The sequence below is a fragment of the Schistocerca americana genome, chromosome 7 (assembly GCF_021461395.2).
Source record: "Schistocerca americana isolate TAMUIC-IGC-003095 chromosome 7, iqSchAmer2.1, whole genome shotgun sequence".
In the NCBI taxonomy this organism is placed as follows: Eukaryota; Metazoa; Arthropoda; class Insecta; order Orthoptera; family Acrididae; genus Schistocerca; species Schistocerca americana.
In genome coordinates, this window is record NC_060125.1 from 257862634 (window position 1) to 257890023 (window position 27390).

At 38.9% G+C, this 27390-nt stretch overlaps 1 protein-coding gene across 1 annotated transcript in view; it reads left to right on the top strand.

Moving 5' to 3' along the window:
* LOC124623171 (sodium channel protein para) overlaps positions 1–27390 on the top strand; it is an 876466-nt gene that overhangs the window by 633066 nt on the left and 216010 nt on the right. The window contains exons 24-25 of the mRNA XM_047148975.1: positions 18317–18585; positions 25414–25587. Coding sequence (XP_047004931.1) covers positions 18317–18585; positions 25414–25587 — 443 coding nt within the window. The remainder of the gene's footprint in view (positions 1–18316; positions 18586–25413; positions 25588–27390) is intronic.

A 27390-nucleotide genomic window follows, 5' to 3' on the forward strand; every position in this document is an offset into this window, starting at 1 on the left:
TCACCAGTTACTGTCCCCCCTCAGAGAGTCTCTGCTCTTATAGACCAACACCTTCAACCTATTACCCACAACCTATCCTCGTATATAAAAGATGCCAACCATTTCCTCCAACAATTCTGCACAGTTCATGTTCCTTTAGCACATGGTGCCCTGCTCGTTATTTTTGATGCCACTTTCCTCCACACTAACATCCCTAATGCCCATGGTGTTGGCACTATTTAACACTAACTTTCCCAATGCCCGAAGGGTTCCAAATCTCCAACCCCATTCCTGGTCACCATGATGAACTGTATCCTCACCCACGATTACTTATCCTTTGAAGGCCTCACCTAGATACAAATTTGTGATACATGAGTGGGCACCCATATGGCACCATCCTATGCCACCCTATTCATGGGCCATCTAGAGGAACCCTTTCTAACCACTCAGAATCACAAGCCCCTCACCTGGTTCAATTTATTGATTACAGATTCATGATCTGGATCAGGATGAGGATGCCCTATTCACGTTCCTCCTTAACTCCATTCACTATGCCTGATCCTCTTCAACTCACCAAGCCACCTTCCTCGATGTTGGCCTCTACCCCAAAGATGGCTACATCTGTACCTCTGCCCCTATCAAACATACCTCAACTTCAACAGCTCCTACCCATTCCATACAAAGAAGTCCCTTCCATACATACTAGCCACCCATGGCTGTCATATCTAAAGTGATGAGCTGTCACTCTCAAACTATATCATGGGTCTCACTGAGTACTTCACAGACCATAATTACCCACTCAAACTTGTAAAAGTCCCACCGTCCAGCCCGCAGAGGAGCATTCCCTTCATCGTCCAGCCCCCAGAGGAACATTCCCTTCATGACTCAAGACTGAAGAAACTGAATCACATTTGCTGCCAGAGTTGCAGCTACCTCTCATTGTGCCCTGGGATGAGGAATGTCTTACCCATTATCCTTCCCACCTCTCCCACGGTGGATTCCACCACCCACTGAACCTACACAATATCCTTGTCCATCCCTACAAAACTCCTTGTCTCCTATGTCATATCCATATAACTGACCTACATGCAAGACCTGTCTCATACATCATTCCACCACCACCACCTACTCCCATCCAGTCACAAGTACCACCTATCCCATCAAAGACCAGGTTGCCTGTGATGCCAATCATGGGCTTTACAAGCTAAGTTGCAACCACTGTGCTGCATTCTATGTGATCATGACAACTAACAAGCTCTCTGTCTGCATGAGTGCTTACCGACAAGCTGTGGTCAAAAAACAACTGGACCAACCAGTTGGGGGGCATGCTGCCCAACACAAAGTTTCCATTTTAATAACTACTTCACAGCCTGTGCCATCTGCATCCTTCCTAACAAAACCAGCTTTTCTGAATTGCACGTGGGAACCCTCCCTGCAATATATCCTACATTTGTGCAACCCTCCTGGCTTCAATCTTCATTAGTCATTGTCCTTTACCCAGCTATCCCCTGTCCCGCTCCAACTCCAACACTGCACAGCCCTCTGTTCCACCAATGCACCCATAGTCTTTTTGTTTCTCTCTTTTCCTGCCCCCACCTCACATGCCCTCCTCCTAACCTTGTGACTGCACCTAGCTGCCCTAGCCTCTCTCGACCGCATCCCTGTATGCTTACACAAGCAGCACTTACTGTTACCCACCCCAGTCCTGCTGTACCTGCCCCCTTGCCACACCAGCCTCCTCCTTATCCCCTTCTACAAGATTGCTCCTCCCATCACGTGCAGCTGCTTGCAGTCTGGCCTTGACAGCAAGACAGTGCTCAAGTGTGTGTGTGTGTGTGTGTGTGTGTGTGTGTGTGTGTGTGAGAGAGAGAGAGAGAGAGAGAGAGAGAGAGAGAGAGAGAGTTGAGTTTGCATGAGCGTGTGTATCTTGACTAATTTGGAAGAATGCCTTTTTGTCCAAAAGCTTACTTGTTTGACAGTCGTTTTGTTGTTCCTATCTGTGTGAAGGGAAAGCAGAACAGTGAAAGGAGTATAAAGAGGGTCTATACAAGGGAGATGTGGAAATGGAAGAGGATGTAGATGAAGATGTGAAGGGTGATATGATACTGTGAGAAGAATTTCACAAAACACTGAAAAGTCAAAATGAGGAGTAGACAACATTCCATTAGAACTGCTGGTAGCCCAAAGAGAGGCAGACATGACAAAACTCTTCCATCTGGTGAGCAAGATGTATGAGACAGGCGAAATACCTTCAGACTTCAAGAATAACATGATGATTCCAATTCCAAAGAAACCAGGTGCTGACAGGTGTTTAAATTACTGAACTATCATTTTAATTAGTCACAGTTGCAAAATACTTACACAAATCCTTTGCAGAAGAATGGAAAAACTGGTAGACGTCACTCTCAGCATAGATCAGTCTGGATTCTGGAGAAACAGAGGAACACGCAAGGCAATACTGACCCTATGACTTATCATAGAACATAGAGTAAGGAAAGGCAAACCTAAGTTTATAGCATTCGTAGACTTAGATAAAGCTTTTGACAGTGTTTACTGGAATACTCTCTTCCAAATTCTAAAGGTGGCAGGGGTAAAATACAGGGATGGAAAGGCTATTTACAATTTGTACAGAAACCAGATGGCAATCAAAAGAGTCGAGGGGCGTGAAAGGGAAGCGGTGGTTGAGAAGGGACCGAGACAGGGTTGTAGCTCATCTCCAATGTTATTCAATCTGTATATTGAGCAAGCAGTAAAGGAAATGAAAGAAAAATTTGGAGTGGGAATTAAAGTGTAGGGAGAAGAAATAAGAAATAAAATTTTTGAGGTTTGCCGATGACATTGTCATTGTCAGAGACAGCGAAGGCCTTGTAAGAGCATTTGTACGGAATGGACAGTGTTTTTAAAGGAGGATACAAGATGAATATCAACAAAAACTAAACGAGGATAATGGAATGTAGTCAAATTAAATCAGGTGATGCTGAGGGAATTAGATTGGAAAATGAGACACTTGAAGTAGTAGATGAGTTTTGCTATTTGGGAATCAAAATAACTGATGATAGTCGAAGTAGGGAGGATGTAAAAGTAGACTGGCAATGGCAAGAAAAGCATTTCTGAAAAGAGAAATTTGTTAACATCAACAAAAAAAGAGTTTCTGAAGAAGAGAAATTTGTTAACATCGAGTATAGATTTAAGTGTCAGGAAGTCCTTTCAGTATTTGTACAGAGTGAACAGAGTGAAGCCATGTATGGAAGTTAAACATGGACAGTAAACAGTTTAGACAAGAAGAGAATAGAAGCTTTTGAGATGTGGTGCTACAGAAGAATCCTGAACATTAGGTGGGTAGATAACAAAACTAATGAGGAGGTGCTGAATAAAATTGGGGAAAAGAGCAATTTATTGTACAGCCAACTAGAAGCAGGGATTGGTTGGTAGGACACATTCTGAGGCGTCAAGTGACCACCAATTTAGTACAGAAGGAAGAGGGAGACCAAGAGATGAATACAGTAAGCAGACTCAGAAGGCTGGTAGGTTGCATTAGTTACTCAGAGATAAGAGACTTGCAGAGGATAGAGTAGCAAGTGGAGAGCTGCATCAACTCAGTCTTTGGAGTGAAGACCACACAACAACAACATCTGTGACTCAACATTTCTGCTATATAGTGAGTAGGATCCATCCTTTTCTTAAACATTGTTTCAGGTTGACAGAATATGTATCAAGAAAATACTTCTCTCTGTGGCTGTATCTTCTGGTGCTGGCTGCAAAAGGATGATATGTGCAACTGGGAAAAACACAGGGTTTTACAGTTTTAGAGTATAGTCAGAAAGACAGATTCATTTAACTACAAATTTGTAACTCTGATATCAGTCTGCTGTAAGAAAATATGTTGTACTCATCTCTTATGAGATTTTGGAAACCATGAGAAATAATACATATTCTGTAAGCACCGTTTGTGTGAATTGAGTGTGGTCTTTTCATTTATAAGCTCAAAATGCCTGTATACAGTTGAGTCCAAGTTGGATCAATACAACATGAAAACTGAACAAAAGCTTTGGTTTTATTAAGCAGCTTTGAGATTTGTGTGCTCTAAGTGTTACACCCTATAACTGACAAGGGGAGGCCTCAAATTTGGGATCACAGATTTACTTCAAATTTTGTAGATCTATAGTAGACCATTAAAACATATTATGTGCATGTAGTAAGGTGCACTACTCTGGCAATTGCGAGAAAATTGCAAGAGAAGTTTTACATGTCTATTAAGTGGCTCATATACCTGTGTGTAGGTACCAGATGTTAAAATTCACAGAGGTCACGCGGTTAGCATTCAAGTTTCGAAAGTCAAACATGTATGTGGCAACAGTTCGACTCCTGCTCAGACTTAATTTTTAATCTATATTAAACTGTTGGAAGAGAGCGAAATTTTTCAAAATCTTGAGGTGTGTTTTCCCTTAGAAACTGTGAACATTCCCTGTACATGTGGGAAAACTGCATTCATTTGATGTAGTAGAAGCTGTTTCAATTTATGTTTTCTGTGTCTGTATGACAAATACCATCCTGCAACGTGTGATGTTGAGAGCACATCCAGTGAGTAATTGTACGTTACTCTTGTGGTCTGGCACATTGTGACTTACTGTATAACTGAATGTCATTTGCATCACTATGTATCGAGGTTTGACTTGCGCTTTCCAAGGCTGTCCCTCATCCTGAAAATTGAATTAAAAATAGTAAATAGTCAAATAACATATGAAATTTACAACAACTTCATGGAGATGCATGTGTGTTTTTTTTAATTATTTTTTATTATTGTATTACCTCTCCAATGTCATATAAATTAAATAATGTGACAAGTGATGAAAAAATATAGTTTAAAAAATTAAAAAATATAGATTAAAACATAAGTGTTTTTTGCGGGATTCAAACCATCACCTCATTTATGACACTCTTGTACAGCACAAACCCTTACCACTTAACCACAACAACTTCTTACAGCCAGCACCTCCATACAGATATATCAGTTACATAATAGATGTGTTTAAACTTCTCTTGCAGCTTTGTTAGAATTGAAAAAGTAATGCACCTTGCTACTTGTACATTAGGTTTTAAAGGCCTACTATAGGCATACAAAGTTTGAAGTAAATCCATGATCCCAAAGTTGTGGCCTCCCCTTGTGAGGCAATTTATATGTGAAAGAATAAAAATTACAGTAAAAATATAAATATTGTCTTGTACTTTCAGATATATCCTCAGAAGAATGAAATCTACATAGAATTATCTTCTATATGCCTCACAGCTCCTGAGCTTGAAAAACTGTTCAAATTGATTACCACTAATACCAATACTTTCTTAGAATGGCTCATAAAACTTTAACATACTCCCAGATATACCCCTTGTTTGTTGTACAGTGAGGCAGGCAGTTAGGAGCAACTTCATGTAACCCCATATTAGGAAATCCCCGTGGTTACATCACATGGATTAGTGTACTGGTTTTCAAGGTGGTGATACTATTGTTACTGCCTAAGACATAAACAAATATGTGCTTCATACTCATTGCTCATTCAGGACTTTGTACCACCTGAAATATCAATTTCTTACCATTGATTTTTTATCTCAAAATACTAAGTTTAGTGTCTTTCTACTGTCTGTATAATTTTGTCCCTGGAGGTATGGAACATATTGTATATTCATTCTACCTGAATATCCAGGAAGCAACATTTAATATACTACTTATTAATGTGGATTCCAATACATGTACTTCATTACAGCACCAGGGGGGAAAGCCAGTCACCCAAAAATCCTCAATTCATTACATCTGGCAGAACATCTTATACATCTATGTCTGTACTCCATGAGTCACCTTATGATGCATGGCATATGGTATTTCTGGTACCACTAGCATTCCCCCTCTTCCCTGTTCCTTCCGAGAATGGCACGTAGGAAGAATAACTGTTGGTAAATCTTCATGTGAGCTCTAATTTCTCTGATTTTCTCATTGTGGACATTTTGCAAAACAAGACAGTATTATGTTACATGGCTCTTCCTGGAATTTACCATCTGAGAATTTCAATTATAAAACTCTGTTTCTAACGCAATGCGCCTCTTGCATTGTTTTCCATGGAAGACTATTTATCATCTCCGTAATGCTCTTGTGCCTACTAAATGATCCCTTGATGTGTATTTCTCTTTGTTGGATCTTCTCCGCCTTCTCTATTAACACAGCATGGCAATATACGTCCCACAGACTAATGAACAGAACTCAAGAATTAATTGAACAAGTGCTTGGTAAGCCACTTCTTTCACGGATTACATTTCCTTAAGATTCTTCCAGTGAATCTCAACGTGGCATCTGTGTTTCCTATGATTTGTTTTATGTGGTCGTCATCTTACACCTACATGACTACTCTGCAATTCACACTTTAGTGTCTGATAGAGAATTCAACAAACCACTTACACTTTTATTTCTCTACTGTTTCAGTCTCGCACAGTGCAGGGAAAAATGAACATTTAAATCTTTCCCTGCAAGCTCTGGTGTTTCTTATTTTATTACAATGATCATTTGATCATTTGTCCCTATGTAGGTAAGCATCAACAAAACATTTCAAAATTCAGAAGAGAATGTTGGAAACTGAAATTTCATGGAAAGGTTTGGCTTAAATGTTCTGGATTGTACACCTAGGCTGTTATGGTAGTAACTGCTTCCAGTGGTTTGTCTCCATAGTGTAATCATACAGCTGTGGATCTTTTCATTTGTTTATGCACAGTAATAACATTTATTTATATTCACTGCTCCAATCATCAGTCCTCTGCAGGTCTTCTTGCAATTTTCTATGGTGTTGGGGTGTTGCTATCATCCTACAGACAACTGCATCATCTAAAAACAACTTCATGAAGCTTCTGATGTTGTTAAATAGCTCGTTTCCATGTACTCTAAACAATAATGGTACTGCAAGGCTTCCTTGGAGTGCCCCTGAAATTACCTTCCTATATGTTGATTTTTTTTCCATTAAAGGCAGCGTGTTGAGTTCTGTCTGCAAGTAAGTCTGGAATCCAGTCACAAAACTGGTGGTGCAATACTTGGTAAGCTCATATTATGTTCACTGAACAACAGTGCAGAACTGTCTCAAATGCCTTCCTGATGTCATGGAACATGACTTCAGCTTGGATTCCAGTGTCTTTAGTGCTCAGGATCTCATGGACAAACAAAGTGAGCTGAGATTTGCAAGAATTCTGTTTGCAAAATCCATGTTCGTTTTTGAAAGGAGATTTTTCATTCTCCAGAAAGTCATAAAGCATGAGTCAAAAACGTACTCCTATATCTTAATGAGTAAATGTAAGTGAGTTTTCTCAGTTCTACTGAGAATAGGATAATCAGTAGTATCATTCTTGAGAATATAAGGCATACAAAATAATCAAATAATGGTAAATAAAATCTAAGAAAGTTACGAAACATTAATTTTCACAGTTTCAAAAACACTCTTTCTTACTCAAGAACCAAATAACACGTGGAATCCTTGGCATTTTTGCAATGAGATGACTATATTTGTTGTCTAATGGAAAAATACAAACCTGTATTAGGCCAATACTAACAATCTTCATTGTAATCAAAATTCTGATCCCCAGTAAAGAATGTGACTTCTATTTGTTGTTCCCTCTGCATTGCTTTATCACTGATTTCACCCTTAACAATATTTCCATTGTTGCATCTTTAATGTGCCAATCAACTACTTTTGCCGTCAGTTCACTACTACCTCCTAAGTTACCTCCTCAAATATATTTTGCCTCTGCACAATGTCCGTCACACAGCCACACAGCTCATTCTGTAGCTTTACAATCTTTCCACCCAATTAATCTTCAACTGTATTGACTTTGTTGTTGACAAGATGAATATCCTCTTAAATTTTACCCATTTCTATTCTTAAATTTTCCAATTTGTTGTCAGTTATTCCCTCATTTCTGCTTTTAACTTTTACCACCTTAGATTTTACATTTTCAGTATTTGATTCTACCCTTTCAGCATTTGATTTCATTTAAGATTTTACACTTGCAACATTCAAATTACATTCAGAATTTCCTCTTTTCATATTTACTGCTAAATTTTTAATAATTTAACTTAACCACACCATTTCATCTTCTGTAACTACAGTTCCCTCTCTGATTTTGGCTGTCTGCCCCAGTAGCCTATCCACCGTATACATAAACTTGATGATTGCTTTATCAAGCCAACCTCCATTTCCACTGGAAAATCTGTGAATCCACATACATTTACACTACTGGCAGCAGTACTTGTCAGTCATGTTTGCTTCTGCTGCTGTGGTGCTGTCACTGAAGTCAAAGCCACTGCTGATGCTGACACTGAAGCCACTGCCGATGTCAGTGTTGAAGACCCTGATGTTGCTGTCAAAAGCCTTGGTGCTGCAGGTGAAGCCTTCGTCAATGTTGAAGTCTGTGCTGCTGCTCCTGACGCTGCATGTTCAGCAAACTTCCACACCACCATCTGTCGTCATCTCCTGGAATTTCGCTATGCATCTGACTTTCTCATGCCTAAATTTTGCTGCTGCACTTACACAGTCAACTGCTGCAAAATCTTTAGCTCCTAAACCCCCAAATGGAGAGCCAGTCTCGACAAAACTCTACGATCTGGTGAGCAAGATGTATGAGAAAAGCGAAATACCCTCAGACTTCAAGCGAAATACCCTCAGACTTCAGGAAGAATATAATAATTCCAATACCAAAGAAAGCTGGTGTTGACAGATGTGAAAATTACCGAACTATCAGTTTAATAAGTCACAGCTGCAAAAAACTAACACGAATTCTTTACAGACAAATGGAAAAACTGGTAGAAGCCGACCTCGGGGAAGATCAGTTTGGATTCCGTAGAAGTGTTGGAACACGTGAGGCAATACTGACCTTACGACTTATCTTAGAAGAAAGATTAAGGAAAGGCAAACCTACGTTTCTAGCATTTGTAGACTTAGAGAAAGCTTTTGACAATGTTGACTGGAATACTCTCTTTCAAATTCTAAAGGTGGCAGGGATAAAATACAGGGGGCGAAAGGCTATTTACAATTTATACAGAAACCAGATGGCAGTTACAAGAGTTGAGGGGCGCAAAAGGGAAGCAGTGGTTGGGAAGGGAGTGAGACAGGGTTGTAGCCTCTCCCCGATGGTATTCAATCTGCATATTGAGCAAGCAGTAAAGGAAACAAAAGAAAAATTCGGAGTAGATATTAAAATCCATGGAGAAGAAATAAAAACTTTGAGGTTCGCTGATGACATTGTAATTCTGTCAGAGACAGCAAAAGACTTGGAAGAGCAGTTGAACGGAATGGACAGTGTCTTGGAAGGAGGATATAAGATGAACATCAACAAAAGCAAAACGAGGATAATGGAATGTAGTGGAATTAAATCAGGTGATGCTGAGGGAATTAGATTAGGAAATGAGACACTTAAAGTAGTAAAAGAGTTCTGCTATTTGAGGAGCAAAATAACTGATGATGGTCGAAGTAGAGAGGATATAAAATGTAGATGGGCAATGGCAAGGAAAGTGTTTCTGAAGAAGAGAAATTTGTTAACATTGAGTATAGATTTAAGTGTCAGGAAGTCGTACCTGAAAGTATTTGTATGGAGTGTAGCCATGTATGGAAGTGAAACATGGACGATAAATAGTTCATTCATTCATTTATTGAGCATCCATTTTATCATATACAAATGATATAGGAGTTGTCATGTTACGTTATATGAGTTTCTAATTATACAGTAAATTAGTAACATAGGCCTAAGGTGGTAAAACATATATAAATATATATCTCATGCAGCGTATAGTACATAATAACAAACCAAACAATAATTAATTATTTATAGTGCATACTATTTCATAGATTTGTTTTTCAGATATGACTTATCATTGTCATTGACCACTCTAGTAGAGAATAACAGAAGAAACAATAATTAATTAATTATAGTGTGTACAGGCAGACTATTTTCATACATTTGTTCAAATATGAATTATCATTATCATTGACCACTATGTCACTATGTTCTGAAAATCCATGTACTCTGTAACGCTGTAAAAACATTCTCTGTTTTGTGTGTTTCTCTGTGGAAATCATTCCTGTGTCTTGTTGGGTAGTCATGTCACCCACTATTTAAAGAAGAAAATTGGGGGTGAGATTTGTAAAAGCAGATACTTTCATAGATATATAAAGATGGAAGCGACATTATTTGAAATTCTTTGAAAATTTCCCTGCAGGGCTCTCTTGGTGCACCCCCTTTCATTATTCTTATTAGTCGTTTTTGAATAATGAATGACCGGTTTGCCAGACTTGAATTACCCCAAAATAAGACACCATACCGCAATAGACTATGCATAAGAGCATAATAAGCACATTTTACTGTTTTTTCACTGCAGCAGTTTTCCAGCATGCTGAGTATATAGCAGCATTTACTTAGCTTTTTATTGAGCATTTCAATATGTTTATCCCACTTTAGATGCTTGTCTAACCAGATACCTAAAAATTTTGTGTTTGAAGTTTGTAAAATCTTCTGTTCACCAAGTTTCAAAACTATATTGGGCTTTACTTTATTCGATACATGGCTGAAATTCATCCCTACTGTTTTTTTCTCATTTTACAAATAAACAGTTATCTCTAAACCATTTTCCTGCTTCTTCTTTTGTTATTTCTACTTTGTGTTGCAAGTCAGTCTCATTTTGAGCTTTAATAAAAAGACTTGTATCGTCTGCATACAATACAGCTTTAGCTAGTGTTAAACAGCTTGGTAGGTCATTTATGAAAATCAAGAACAAGAGGGGTCCTAGCACAGAACCTTGTGGCACTCCATTACTAACTTTCTTATATTCTGAAAAGTAAGAGGTTCCTTCATGAACTGTTTCTACTTTCTGGTATCTGTCTGACAGGTATGATTTAAACCAGCTGTGAACAGTACCATGTACACCATAGCAATATAGTTTCTCAAGCAATAATTCATGATGAATAACATCAAATGCCTTTGATAAATCTAAAAACACCTCACAGTTTACTTCATTATGATCTATAGAGATCAGGAGAAGTTTCAGGAAATTATATACAGCTGTTTCAGTTGACCTATTTTTTCTGAAGCCATTTTGCTCACTGACTAATATTCTACTTGTGTTCAGGAAAGCGGAGAGTCTTTCATGCATTATTCTTTCAATAACTTTTGAGAAGCAGGATATCAAGGATATGGGTCTGAAGTTTTTTACATCATGACGATCACCATTTTTATATAATGGTTTGTTATTGACAGCTTTAGTTCTTTAGGGAAAGTGCCAGTGCTGAAAGAGGCATTAATTATGTCTACAGGGGGACGAGCAATATTTATGCTGTGTTTGAGTACTTTATCTGGAATGCCATAAGTGCCACAAGACAATTTATTTTTTAGTTTGTTGATTGCATTCTTTACTTCTTGTACACTTACAGGGTATAAGAACATAGTTTTAGGATTTGTGGAGATGTTATGTTTAATCTTTTAATCTTTGTTTGTCTTTGGGTTTTTATGAGGCTTTGTAGAATACTTGCATAATGAAGGCTGAATATATTGGCAATATGTAAAGGATCATTTATAGTTTTGTCCTCACTTTTAATAACAAAGCTGCTGTCTCTTACTTTATTTCTGCCTACAGTTGTATTTATCACATTCCAAACTGATTTCATTTTCTTGTTACCCTTGCTTCTACTGATGTATGAGTCATTATGTAACTTTTTTGCTGCATTAATGACTTTCCTGTACAATTTTCTGTAACAGGTGACATACTGTTTCACAGCTAGATTTAGCCTGGCTGATTTACTTAGCTTTCTAAGTCGTTCTCCAGATTTCCGTATCCCCTGTGTTACCCAAGTATTAGGCTTGTTTTTTTTTTTAATTTTCTTAAGAGGGAATGCAATTTCATAGTTATGTTTATAACAAGTTAAAAATGACTCGAATTTCATATCCACAGTGTCGAGTTTGTCTAAATCCCAATCTGAGTTTTTTAATAAATTATTAAAAACCCTGATATTGACCTCATTGATACATCTTCTGTAGATATATTTCTCACGAATTCTAGAATTTGTGCCCAGTACATTATTTATATAGAATCTTATTGCTTTGTGGTCCGAGAACACTGTGTCAGTTACTTCAATAACATGATCTAGCTTTTGCAAGAGAGAAAATATTTGATGTATTATCGTTTCAGAGTGTTTTCCATATCTAGTGCATTCATGGACAGATGGTGCTAAATTTTGTGAATATAACAAATTGTTTAGTTTTGATACTTTTTGACAGTTCATTTTAAAGTTGACATTGAAATCACCAAGTACAATAATTCTCTCTGTAAAATCTCTTAATTCACTAAAAAGTCTTTCAACACTGTCTAAAAACGTTGTAAAGTTCCCTGATGAGGAGCGATTTATGCACGCAATAATTATTTTGGGTTCTATAAGTTTGCACATACTGTATTCGAGCTCTTTTTCAATATGTTTTATCTTACTGAGTTTAATTTCATTACATTCAATTCCTTGCTTCACATATATACATGTTCTTCCCCCTTTAAAATTCTCTCTACAAGAGCTACTGATCATTTCAGATCCTGTTATTCTGGCTGTACAAGTTTGGTTTTCTTTTAGCCAGTGCTCACTTATACATAAAACTGAAATATCCTTTAATTGATCCATCAAAAGCACATCTAGTTCAGCAATATTACTAATTAGACCTTGGACATTTTGATATAATATAGTTAATTATATGTTGTCTTTCGAATCCCTCACACTGCTCACCTTGTTGTTTGGTTGCTGCTTGTCTTGAATAAAAAATCCTTCAGATGGCCTGGTGGAGACACTCTTTTCTTGCTCAAGGGGTGGGTGGCTTCTAAAGCTTTTGGAGGTGTAGTAGATACTGTCGTTGTTGATACTGCTGGTATAGCCTGTTCCATTTCTGATGCCAATTTTTGTGTTGCAAGTTTGGACAAGAAGAGAACAGAAACTTTTAAAATGTGGTTCTACAGAAGAATGCTGAAGGTTAGATGGGTAGATCACATAACTAATGAGGAGGTATGAGGTGCATTCAAGTTCTAATGCCTCCAATTTTTTTTCTCCGGACTGGAAAGAGATAGAAACATGCGCATTGTTTTAAAATGAGGCGGTGTTCATTGTCAATACATCCCAAAGATGGCAGCACCGTACAGCAGATGGAATTTTACCACCAGCAGCGAGAATGAGAACTGTTTTAAATACTTAAAATGGCGACATTTTCCTTACTTGAACAGCGTGCAATCATTCGTTTTCTGAATTTGCGTGGTGTGAAACCAATTGAAATTCATCGACAGTTGAAGGAGACATGTGGTGATGGAGTTATTGATGTGTCGAAAGTGCGTTCATGGGTGCGACAGTTTAATGAAGGCAGAACATCGTGTGACAACAAACCGAAACAACCTCAGGCTCGCACAAGCCGGTCTGACGACATGATCGAGAAAGTGGAGAGAATTGTTTTGGGGGATCGCCGAATGACTGTTGAACAGATCGCCTCCAAAGTTGGCATTTCTGTGGGTTCTGTGCACACAATCCTGCATGATGACCTGAAAATGCGAAAAGTGTCATCCAGGTGGGTGCCACGAATGCTGACGGACGACTACATGGCTGCCCGTGTGGCATGTTGCCAAGCAATGTTGACGCGCAACGACAGCATGAATGGAACTTTCTTTTCGTTGGTTGTGACAATGTATGAGACATGGATGCCATTTTTCAATCCAGAAACAAAGCGCCAGTCAGCTCAATGGAAGCACACAGATTCACCGCCACCAAAAAAATTTCGAGTAACCGTCAGTGCTGAAAAAATGATGGTGTCCATTTTCTGGGACAGCGAGGGCATAATCCTTACCCATTGTGTTCCAAAGGGCACTATGGTAACAGGTGCATCCTACAAAAATGTTTTGAAGAACAAATTCCTTCCTGCACTGCAACAAAAACGTCCAGGAAGGACTGCGCGTGTGCTGTTTCACCAAGACAACGCACTCGCACATCGAGCTAACGTTACGCAACAGTTTCTTCGTGATAACAACTTTGAAGTGATCCCTCATGCTCCCTACTCACCTGACCTGGCTCCTAGTGACTTTTGGCTTTTTCCAACAATGAAAGACACTCTCCATGGCTGCACATTCACCAGCCGTGCTGCTATTGCCTCAGCGATTACCCAGTGGTCAAAACAGACTCCTAAAGAAGCCTTCGCCGCTGCCATGGAATCATAGCGTCAGCGTTGTGAAAAATGTGTACGTCTGCAGGGCGATTACGTCGAGAAGTAATGCCAGTTTCATTGATTTCGGGTGATTAGTTAATTAGAAAAAAAATCGGAGGCCTTAGAACTTGAATGAACCTCGTATTGAATAGAATTGGGGAGAAGAGGAGTTTGTGGCACAACTTGACAAGAAGAAGGGACCGGTTGGTAGGACATGTTCTGAGGCATCAGAGGATCACAAATTTAGCATTGGAGGGCAGCGTGGAGGGTAAAAATCGTAGAGGGAGACCAAGAGATTCAGAAGGATGTAGGTTGCAGTAAGTACTGGGAGATGAAGAAGCTTGCACAGGATAGAGTAGCATGGAGAGCTGCATCAAACCAGTCTCAGGACTGAACACCACAACAACAACAACAACATTAGGACTTCACTGACAGTTCTCATTATAATCAGAATCCTGATCTCTAGTAAAAAATGTAATTTGTATTTGCTGTTCCCTCTGCAGTGCTTTATCACTGACTTCACCCTTAATTAAACTTCTGTTTGCTGCATCTTTAATGTGCCAATCTACATTTAATTCATGATCATGCAGTATAAATTATGTAAGTTTTGGCATGTACGCAAAGTTATTTGAAATATTTTTAAAAAAGTGTGAAAATTGTTGTATTCTTTGAAATAATTGTTTAGACTTAATAATCTGATGATTTATTAAACCAGTAAAAACACATGCCTACTGTATTTACTCGAATATAAGCCACAATTTTTTTCCGGTTTTTGTAATCCAAAAAACCACCTGCAGCTTAGAAATTAGAATCGAGTAACTTCTGCCATCGAATATATGTAGTGCTACACAGGCATGCTTAGCAGCACAAAGATATATACAGGCACCTAAACCTCTGCGTCAGTAAATAAATTAGAAGAAAAGGTAGAAGAATGTAAACATTATGCCATGTATTCTTTCGTGTTTGCTGCTATCTCATTTAAATCCTGTCTGCTTAATGAACTATGAAAGTGGAGTGAGACAACAGCAAATGCGGAAGAATATACGTATCATGTCATGTTTATATTCGTATTATTCTTATGCTGAATAGTGATACAGTCAGAAATGAAGCACGGCAACTGACTAGATTTTTAAATCTAAGATTAGTCTAATTTATGTGCAGAATATAATGTACTAAAGAGGCGTGTGCAAAGATTTTCAAACGGAGAAAAATTTTTGCTAAACTCTCGTTCAGAACATGTGTCATACTCAGTCTATTATTTGATTCTTGTTGGTCATTATCAAAGAAAGCAGCAGTGTAAGTGACAACAAATAGCAGTCTCTTGCCATTGTTTCGCTAATGAGACAATCCCTCTCTTTTTTTTTTTTAATGTAAGGCGTGGTAGCGTGCACAAAAGCCGTGATCGGCGACAGGTCGTAAACTCTTATTGTCAGAATTCGACAAACAATGCATGACACACTACAGTAATGCATTTTCAGCAAAGAAAATGGCACTTACCAGATCAAAGCAAAATAAGCAATCGATTCAAACCAGACGAAGCAGGTGAAAAAGGAAGAGTACCCGTTTAAATACGGATGGAGCACCTGACACATAACAATGGCTACTTGGTAAAGCTTACCGCTTAAGCTTACGATTCGGACCAAACTACTGTAGCTGTATCTTCATCCATTCGACCCCAATTGTGTCTCATGTTACAATGGACCAACTTTGTTTCGATTTGGAAGTGCGGTCTAAAACTTTTCTCTCCCCTTGAATTTCGAGTCTCAAAGTTCAGGTGCGGCTTAGATATGGGAAAATTTTTATTTCCTCCATTTCGAGTCTCATTTTTCAGGTGTGGCTTAGGTGCGAGTGCAGCTTAGATTCGAGTAAATACGGTAATTAAAAAATGGCCGTACTAATATGTGTATAAGCATGAAATAAATTAACAATAATAATCAGTTGCAGTAAATGTTACACACTTGTATATTTACTAGTAAGTAGTACCAGATTCTCTTATACCAACTAAACATTAATGGTTTGTGAAATACCAAGTTCTTTTTTACTAAGCTGCACACTAAATAATTGCCAGCTCACAAATGGACAAAATTCAGTCTAATGATTAACACAGCTAAACTTGCATAATCATTAATAGAACAAGTAATAATTCCAAAATTTCATCGAAAATAATTCAGAGGTTAATGCTGCTTATTGCCTAACAGTAATGAAATGTTTGAGACCCAACTGGCTCTCAGATTGTAATTCCCTTTCAGCTCATAATTGTTGTAAGAATGAACAGATTTTCAGGAATTTGCTTGGCCGCTTGCTTCAGAAAATTTATTATTTTACCAGTTCTATCCACACTAACAGCTCATCAACAGACAAGTTATCTCTACGCCCACCTGTAACAGAGTGACAGCTCAATGCATCATGACTGCTTGAACAGAAGGCACCAGAGTGACCAATCGAGCTCCCTTGTAAGCACTCGGTATCCTTGCCAAATTTTACAATGATCACAAAAATGCCTAAAATGGACCACAATTTAAAATACTGCACATACAATTCACGAACAAAAGACAAATGTTAAAAAAAAAGGATCTTTGTCTGCTCGTCCTCTCAGACCATACACTCTGTCTTATATCTAATATTTCATACAAAATTAATTAACCCTTGAAATTTGCACACACACTCTCAATATTGATGATAAAGAAATTGTTATTAATATACGATAAACAGTAAAAATGTCTACTCAATATAAGTGTGTCTTGGTGCTCTAATCAACAGTTGTTTTAGTTTTTATGTACATGATACTGCTTTCAAATGATTAGTGTCTTTATTATAGATGAAATAGCATTTGATCTGTTAAATAGAAGTTTATTGATAAACTATAGATGTGATATGTGGTCAAATAGGGAAAGATGCAAGGGATGTTATGCTGTGTTCATTTCGTGTACAAGTTTGAAGAATACAACGTTCTGATACATGTGCATGATTAAGAAGATATAAAACATTGTATAATTCAATAAATAAACTATGTATGGATGTGTGCCTTTCAGTGATGGTAGCTAGCATTCTTGGCTATTACGAGTTATTAATTTAGAATGCTTGTGTAATATTATTTGTTTATAGTTTTGATGTAACTCCTGCAGTTTTTAATTACACTTGACATTAAAGTTTCAGTACATGCACCTCAGTGCCAAGATTATGCTGATGGGATTGATTTTGAGGTGTGATGAATCTGTGAGTTGCACAGTAATTTCGAAGTATTATTTAGTCGCACTATCTGCTATATTGCAGAATCTGCCACTTTTCTCATATCAGTTGAATTCATCCTGACCATCAAAAACTCTAACCAACAAATCCTCTCCAAGAGCCTAGGAAAACCACCATTTAATGTTGTGGCTCACTTCTGCTTGTGGCTTGCCACCAGCCACAGTTGCCCGGCCCTTTCTTGGCCTGCACAACCAAATGCTGAACTTAAACTTTCAATAATTCTTCCACAGTGACATCTCACCAGCATGTCTGTTAACTTGTAGACTGTGAACACAGAGTCACAGTATATGAGATGGGCATAGTTTTTTACATCGTCTGTGTATTCTCATCTAAAATTCAATATAGAGCTCCATACTGGGGAACAGTCATTAGTTTTCCTGAAAGCAGCAGATTTTGTGGAAGATATTATTTGATGGCAATTTCCATAAAAATAAATGAAAACAAATGCTTTTGTTCTGCACTACACAAATACAGTTGTTCTAATAGTTAAACAATGGGAAGTCCCTTTTTTTTTTTTTTTTTTTTTTTTTTTTTTTTTTTTTTTTTTTTTTTTTTTTTTTTTTTTTTTTTGCATGCCTTTGATGACTCAAGGCCTCCTGTATGTGGTGAGTAGCAATCTGTCTCTTTCATTTTCTTTTAATAGTTACCATTGTATGTGTAAACTATTTACTCTAGTAATGGATTCTATAATTTTACACAAATCTGTTAAATATCGTAATAGTGACAATGTACACTAATATTTCTGTAAACCTTTTCTGTAGCTCTTTTCACTCCCCCAATTCCATAGGTGCCACAAGCTTAAAAGTTTCATTTACAGAACTCAGTTGTAATGAATATGTTTTACTTTTAGATCTTGAAGAAGAAGGTGAAGGGGAAGAAGGTCTTCTTGAAGAAGATATGGCACTCGAAGCTGGCTCAGAAGATGCAGCAGGGCAAGAATACCCGTCCGACTGTTTTCCAGAGCCTTGTTATAAGCGTTTCCCATTCCTTGCTGGTGACGATGATGCACCATTTTGGCAAGGTTGGGCAAACCTTCGTTTGAAGACCTTCCAGCTAATTGAGAACAAATATTTTGAGACAGCTGTCATCACTATGATTCTGCTCAGCAGTCTGGCATTGGTATGTGTAATAATTTAATTGATAATTTATTTATTATTTATCCTTCCTTAAACATTTGTATGCAATCAATGTCTTCATTGGCATTGTATAAGCGCTTTTATAAAGTATTTAATTGGATAGATAAAACGTCTACTCACTAAGTGGTGGCAGAACACACACATAAAAGATTGTTGTGATTGGCAAGCTTTTGGAGCCAGTGGCCCGTTCTTCAGGCAGAAGGGTTGAAGGGGAAGGAAGAAGGGTGAAGGAAAAGGACTGGAGAGGTCTAGGAAAAGGGGTAGACCTTAAGAAAGTCACCCAGAACTGCAGGTCAGGTGAGACATACCATAAAGGGGTTGTTTTGGGGGAGGAGACCAGCCAGTGAGGTCATCGTTCTCATCAGATTAGGGAAGGACGGAGAAGGAAGTTGGCCATGCCCTGTCAAAGAAACCATCCCGGCATTTGCCTGGAGCCATTTAGGGAAATAACGTAAAACCTAAATCAGGATGGCAGGCCGCAGGATTAAACCATCGTCCTCTCAAATGCAAGTCCAGTGTGCTAATCACTGCGCCACCTTGCTTGGTAACCATACAGGATGAGAAGGAAAGACTGATTGACTGTTATGCAGTAATCTCTGTTTCTTTATAGTATCTGTATACCATGGAGGTTCCCTCCCATTATGAACTGTTCTATATATCTATCCAATGCATGGTCAATTATTCTTTTAAACTTGAGCCATAGCTCCGCCTCTACATGCTCCTGCTTTGTGCTGAAAGTTTTGAGTTCTTCATTGAGATATGATACTATTTCCATCATGAATGGGGTTCCTAACTATCTGTTCTACGTAGTTTTCAGGGAAGTTATTTAGTAATGTTTCATAGGATGTTATATCGTGCCCAACACTAACAAAACTGCAATTTTCCCAATTAACTGTTGGATGATTTAAGTCTCCATTAATGATTACAGTATAACTGAGCTTTTCTCTAAAGTTTTTAGTTATATCTGCAGAGGAGTCTTGTTGGTGATAGAATGAGCAAATTATCATTTTATGCCCACCCCTGATACTGAGTCTTGACCAAATAATCTCACATACAGCTTCAGTTTCTATCTCGATGGATTTGAGTTTCTTGTCTTCTGCAACAAATACTGCATTTGCCTATCATTTCAATATACACTTAAATTTTCCCCTAAAATCTCACTGCTATGAATTTCAGGTTTCAACCAGCTTTCTGTACCTAGAATTAGAGCTACACTGCTTTTCACGAGCACATCAAACTCTGGCACTTTGTTGTGATTGCTTGGGCAATTTACCATTAGGATTTTAATACTCTCATCTGTGGAAGGCATTACTTTCGATCATACACTGATATTCCTGGGTTTCGTACAGCTGTTTGTAGGCGTCCCGGTGGTCCCGGTCGCCTACGGTGGACTGGAGGCCAAGGGGTGACCTCTCCAGTTGTCAGGATGTTAGGAAATAACTGTGGACGCGTCATAAACGCCAAAGAAACGTTATTAATTCATAACACCTTTATTCCTGCCGAGTACAAATTGGCTTGGGGATATCAACGACCTTCCCGAGTCCTCGTAGCGATGACACCAGCTCTGGGCCGCACAGTCTTGCTAGCGCGCCGCGTGCTGTGATGTAGCGAAGGAATGTCCTTTCTTCGTACTTCGGCCGCGTGTGGGTGGTGGCGCCCGGCTGGCTGGCCGGCTCGGCTGCGGACAGCAAGCCGCTGCATGTAGGAGGCTTCGGGTTGGAGTCCCGGCGCTGTTGACGCGAGAGGCGTTCTCGTAGTGCAGAGTGTACTCTATCCCACCCCATCTTCTTCCCTGCTCCTCTTGGTGGCTCGGCCACGGTGGACGCATGGAACGGGCTGCAGTCCCCCAGCATCGTCGGCTCACCCGGTTGTGATGGCGGATGCACAGGGCCTAGGCCCCGCACGATCTCGTCGACGGCTCACTGATGTGGTCAGCATTGGCGGCGAGCAAGTCTGCTGCAAAGTCTGCTAATCCTGGGTTGATGATTGACAGCGGCAGCAGAGAGGACCAGAGCTGGTACTGTCCCCTTACGTCTGTTGCTGGATGGGCCGCCCTTACTGCAACATCTCCTTAATAAAGGTTAACATGTCGATCACCGAGCTGAGCGCTACGCATCGACCCAGTACACATCCAACTGCAAGTCTAACTGCGAGTGCCCTGTTGCTTTCAAAGTTGGTGTATTTAAAGGAAGCACGAGCGACATCCTGACATCATGCTCGTTTGTAATGAACGTATTCGTTCCACTTATACTGCTGATTCATCTGTCGTACTCGCCCCTTAGGTGTTCTTGCAACAGAGTTATGTGTTGTTACGGCAGACTTACGCAAAGTTGTGAAATGCGGTACAGCTGACGCTATACCTCTGTCTTGCTCTCTACGAAAGTCTCTAACACAAACCCACGTGCTAAGCAATTCTCTCTCGCCTTTTGTGTGTAACCAGCCCATTGCCCTTGCATGATGACGCATTCCGATATATGTGCAATCCTCTTACCTCTTAGCTAACATACTGCCTCTGGCTCTCGGCATAGGCAATGAAACTTTGACAATATTCCATGTTTCCAACTCTTTACTATTCCGTGTCACTACATATTGTTATCTGGATTGGATTGTGAGTTGACTAATGTAAAAGCCCTTGTGTGCACTCCATACACAGTCAGCTACCTGAGTAGCAGCCTCTAATGTGTAGTGCACAGCTGATCCTTTTGGAGGACCCTACAGGTCTCAACGCCATAGTCCATGTCCAGGAAGTCACAACTTAGCTTGTAACAGAACCTTCAAAGTCTTTGGTGCAGTCCTTCCAGTCAACTCAGAACCAAAGGTCTATGATCAGTTCTGGGGACAGTCCTGCAGATTGTGAGCTTTGTTGAAATTCCATGCACAAGACTGGTCTTCTCAACCACTTGCCAGAATGACTCAAGTATCACATCTGAGCGCAGACGACAGGTATCATTTTTTCCAACATCAACCACAATCTGCAGTTGGTTGCACTGTTGTTTCCTGAGTAGCTGCTGGAAGAACATGTTCAACATGGTGAATGAGCCACCAGGCATACACACCGAGTGCATCTGTTGCCTTTCCTGTCCCTTGCTGCCATTTCCCTGAGGAGTACCATCATTCGCCATACATTTGAGCTGCCAACTATTAATAGACCTCTACTCCTTTGCGTTTGCCTCCTCTTGACACTGGACAAAACAGGTTTCACCAAAACAGGTGAAGTGAGTCTCACCAGCTCCGTTTCAGTTTCAGTGAAAGATGGCACCTTGAACTTGTTGGTTAGGGGGTAGGATCAGTCCAACATCCTGAGGCCTCCCTGGTCCCCATCCACCCTGTATGGAATGCTTAGTTCTACCATTGACATGATACTCACAGTCAAGCAGACGAGTAATGACAGATCCTCTACTTTCTGCAGAAGAGACAGGATCCCCAGGAGAGGATAGTACTTGTGGTACCTCAGGTACTAATATCACAAGTACAAGACTCTTGGGAGCTCTTCCAACACACAGATTTGCAACAACTGGCAATAGTTTCGCAGTAGTGAGAGCAATTTTCAGCTGCTCACAAACGTCAACCAATTCATCCCACATTCAAGAACAGCATTCACAGTGGGGCTCCGTTTTGGCTGGTGCAATGTATTACAAGGCAGTGAACATAATAACTTTAAATTAAGCTCACTGATTATCTTTTAATCTGTCGAGCTAAAGAGTTGCCAGTTCCCTATGAGAATTGAAGCTAATACACAAAACAAGATTTCTATGCAGGTAATACAAAAACCTGTGGTAAAAATTACTAATTTCCTGAAACGTTTTGATGGTATTTATAGTTTCTTGCAAATTTAAAACTTAAAAACAGAGTTAATTTATGATAAATGCAGATAATATACAGGGTGGAAAAAAATTGTGCCATGAAATTTTAACCCTGAACAGCTGATACCAGTAGGACCCAAGATTACTAAAGTTGTGTAGGTCAATAACGCACCATTTTTAAACTACGGAAACTTGGCACCATGTGCTTGGATTGGCAGTGGGAATTCCCTGTTGCCATTTGTTGGTTGATGGGCAGCACTATAGTTGTCAGTTCACACATACAAATGTCCCTTGCTCCGTCACTGCCCCAATGTGATATGCACATGTGTTAAATAGGTCATGCTGTTTGTCTCGACCTCACGTCAGAGGCATTCACACATCTTATCACCTGCAATTTAGTCATACTATAAGTATTGCAGCACAGTATTGATTTGAAGAACAACGAGATATGGTTTTTGTTTATGGATCAGCTGATGGTAATGCGCATGAAGCTCGACGGTTGTACGAGAAACAATACCCAGCAAGACGCCACCCACACTGGCAAACGTTTACAGCAATTCACTGGCAACTTGGCAAAACAGGCTTGTTAGCAGGATATCATGGTGATGCTGGAAGACCTCGAACATGACAGGATTTGAAGAGACTGTTCTTGAGGTTTCAAGGAAACACTTATGACAAGTACTGGAGCGGTTGGACACGACAGGGGGGTCACTCATCGGTATGTCTGGGAGGTTTCGAGGGATGGTGGCTAACATCCATCTAGTTTCCACCCTGCCCAAGACCTAAATCCTGTGGTAGACTATGAACACAGGCTAGGATTTTGCCAGTGGTTTCTGCAATGTGTTGCACGAGATCCCAAATTCCCCCGCCATTGTGTTGTTTACCGACAAGTGCACCTTCCATCAGGATGGCCTTTACAACACTCAAAACGTTCATAACTGGGCAAGGGGTAATCCTCACATCATATGTCCACGGACACCAGGAACGATTTTCGCTCAACATTTGGGCAGGCATTGTGGGTAACCAAAATTACCAATGTTGTGTAGGTCAACAACACACCATTTTTAAACGACGGAAACTTGGCGCCACGTTCTCTGATTGGCCGCGGGTTTGCCCTGTTGCCAGATGCTCTGGACAACGCAAGTTAATTTTTGTAGTAGTGATACTGCAGTTAAAAAAAAAAAATAAAATAAAAATGAGGGTAAATGAAAGGGGTCCTATTTCAGAACTTTCAAGAGCTGCTGATGAAATAAATCTTTCTTAACTATCAGTTTCTGTCATCTGAATTTAAGGTCTCACATATAGAAACAGATCAAACACATAACATATATTTACAATTTAAATATTATGAAAAGGATAGATTGCTACTCATCATATAGCAAGATGCTGAGTCACAGATAGGCACAACAAAAAGATTCTCTGGTCTGGCTTTGTATGTGTGGTCTCTCTCTCTCTCTCTCTCTCTCTCTCTGTGTGTGTGTGTGCATGTGTGTGTGTGTGTGTGTGTGTGTGTGTGTGTGTGTGTGTGTGTGTGTGTGTGTGTGTGTGTGTGTGCGTGCATGCGTGCATGCGTGTGTGTTTGTCTAATTCTGATGAAGGCCTTTTTAGCTGTAAGAAAACTTGTTTGACACTCTTTTTTTGTTGTCTGCTGTATGGTGAGTAGCTATCCTTTTGATAATATTGTCATTATTCTAGCCTGGATTTTCCATTGTTTGAAAATGCCATTTAAACATCCATGTGAAACAGCATGTGGTGAACCAAAAGCTGGCATAATGCAAATCAATGTATCTAAAATTATTTGTAGCAGCCCGTATATCAATGTTTATACTGTAAAGTCAGATGAAATAAACACTGTTGCATATCACTGAAATTAAGATGTGAGGATAGAGTAATGGAACTGACAATGTTCATATATATAAATGAAATAATTGAAGATGATACATTTGTACAGCATTAACTGTCTTCAGTGGTAATATGCAGTATACGGTCAGTGGTATATACTGTTCTGCTATAGTTAATAATTTTTGTACATGGTCATAATCAGATCCTTCTGTGTGGAGTGCAGTGTGTTGACTACACAGGTGATTTCTGTTCACAGGCTGATGCAAAGATTATGTACAGGGTGATTCGAAAAAAAAGGACAGATTTCAGTTCTCACTGGATAGAGGGAGGTTTAAAGTTTTATGTTCCCTCAAATGCTATACCCTACACTCAACATGAGCATCATGTGTTGCTCAAGAAAAATCGAAAAGGTAGTCAGTTTCATTCTACACATGAATCAATTGGTCCCTGTTTACTGTATCAACAGCTTCAACCATTTGATTCCTCAGCTCTTGAAGAGTAGCTGTCCTTTGTGGGACAAATATTCTACCTTTTATGTACCCCCACAGAAAGAAAATGACAAGGTGTGAGGTCTGGTGACCTGCAAGTTCAAAAGCAATAAACAAGAACTTGTGGTCCAACACACAAAATCATTCCTCTTGTGGTGTTGTCACTATATTGCTACAAACAAACAACAGCACAGCTGTGTGAAAGCTTTGAAATTTCCTCTATCCAGTGACATGTGCGAGTTCCTGTCTTTTATAGTTTGTCTGTAATAAACAGCTGAAATATGTTCTTTCTTTTTGAATCACTCGGTATTAGAGTACACACAGACTCTCCATTTTAAGAACTAGTAGTTAATAACAATTTATCTCATAACCAGCTCTTAGCAGCTCTAAAAATTTACTCCCCTGCCCCAAGTGTGGGGCAACACGTGAGCAAAATAGTGTAGTTTTCCAGAGGAGTATCTTTAATTTAATAATTAGCTTTTTGCTTCCTTTGTAATTTTTTCCAAGTGAACCTTACAAATCAAATAACCATTGACAATTACCATTCTTGTCTTGTTAAGGGAATAATTATGTTTACACCTTGATGAATGTGTGTTTCAGGGAAAGGAAAACAGTCATTTAATACAATTTATTAAAAAGCTATATTTAAGTCTAAAATAAGCTTTCTATTTGTTTAAGGCATTGGAAGATGTCCATTTACAACAGAGGCCCATTCTTCAAGATATTTTGTACTATATGGATCGAATATTCACTGTTATTTTCTTCCTTGAGATGTTAATTAAATGGCTGGCCTTGGGTTTTAGAAAGTATTTTACAAATGCCTGGTGCTGGCTAGATTTCATCATTGTGATGGTAAGAAATTTCTGTATAAAATGGAATAGCAATAAAAACATTAAACATTTAGAACATAGGTTTCATTAACAGTGTTGCAGTTATAACTACATGTACCTGTAATAAATTGTTAATAACCTCTTTACAAACTATTTGGTTTTATGGCATAGAAAATGGTGTTTTTGTTCATTAATAAAAGGAAAAACAAATATATGACCAAGTTAATTATGGTTAGATACTTTCCATGAAATGTAAATTCAAATGAAAGCATTTCATGAGTACTGAAATATTCTAGAGAACCATAGTTGACCTATTGTGATAATTGCCTTACAGTAGATAAACTTTGCAGCTACACTAATGTGATACATTCAAAGTAAAACAAATATAGTATTTTAATTTGTTATAAGGAGAGAAAGTACACATATCTGATTGCACCAGTTTCATAACTTAAGTAATAACATTTTGGAAATAGTTGAAACACTGTTAAATGGAAAAGTATCTTCAAAGACTGGCAGAAATACCCACAGAACTAGGTCACATTGTAGGATGAGCTGGAGAGCATACATGTCTGCAAATAATGAGTTAGTGAAAGAAATTTTTTGACTCATTTAACCAGAACTTTGCAGCCACTAATTTTTGAATGTTACACTTTCCTCTCCCCATCTTCCCTCCCCCCCCCCACTCCCCCCTCCCCCCCTCCCACCCCCTCCTCTTCCTCCCTTCCCCCTCCCCTCTCTCTCTCTTCCCCCCCCCCCCCCATTTTTTGACTGTTTGTACCATATGATACTAACATTTTAGTAGATTATACTTTTGTCTGGATTAAAATATCAGTAATGGCCAGTGTATTATTATACAAATCATGGGTGAAATTTTGTGGTCATAGCTAAAATGTGTTTCTTTTACGTAATGCAATAAGTGTTTTAAAAAAATATTTATGAACTGAAAAGCTACCTGTAATTTACTGATATTTCTAGTGAGCTAGATGATACATGAACCTGAACGAACATATCACAGTGATGTTGCGAATTGTGAAACGTTACTTCTCATATATCCAAGTATTCCATTTTTCCTTTTTGAAATATTGTGTATAATCTTTTGTTGATGAAATTTGTATTTTCAGTGTAAGAATTATCCAGCAGATGTGGATCTATTATCTAATAGTAATTTGTGATGTTTCTATTTCAGGAACAGCATGTTCTTCAGATTGTAATTTTTGTCTTACATTCACTTTGTCACCCAAGAGATTAATTTTTTTCTTTAGTAATAAAAGAACATTCCCTAAAAGTTAACTGAACCTAATGACACTATGTTAAATTTCATTACCTGACTGGCAATTAGAGTATTCATTTTTATTTCAATAACTTTGACAGTTTGACACTGTGTTTAAATGAACATCATCACATAAAAAATTATGAAAAGGATAGATTGCTACTCACATGTTGAGTTGCAGACAGGATTAAAAGACCACTCCACACTGAGCTTTCAGCCAAAGCCTTCTTCAGAAAAGAAAGGAAGACACACACGTTCACTCAAGCAGGCACACTTCAAGCGCACGTGACCACTATTGCTGGCCACTCAGGTCAGAATGCAGTCTTAATGATGAAAGGTCATAATCCTCTTCTTCATATGATGAAGGGTATGGTGTGCCCCAAAGTAGCATCTTAGTAACTTTTCTGACAGTCCCATATTCTGCACAGACATAAAAACCCATGCCAGCTCCCCTGGTCTGTATCTCATTGGCCAGTGCTTGGTGTTATAGCTCTCTCAGTCTCTCTCCTGTGTATCCAGGTCCATATGGAAGCCAACTGTCTTTCTTCTTTGGTT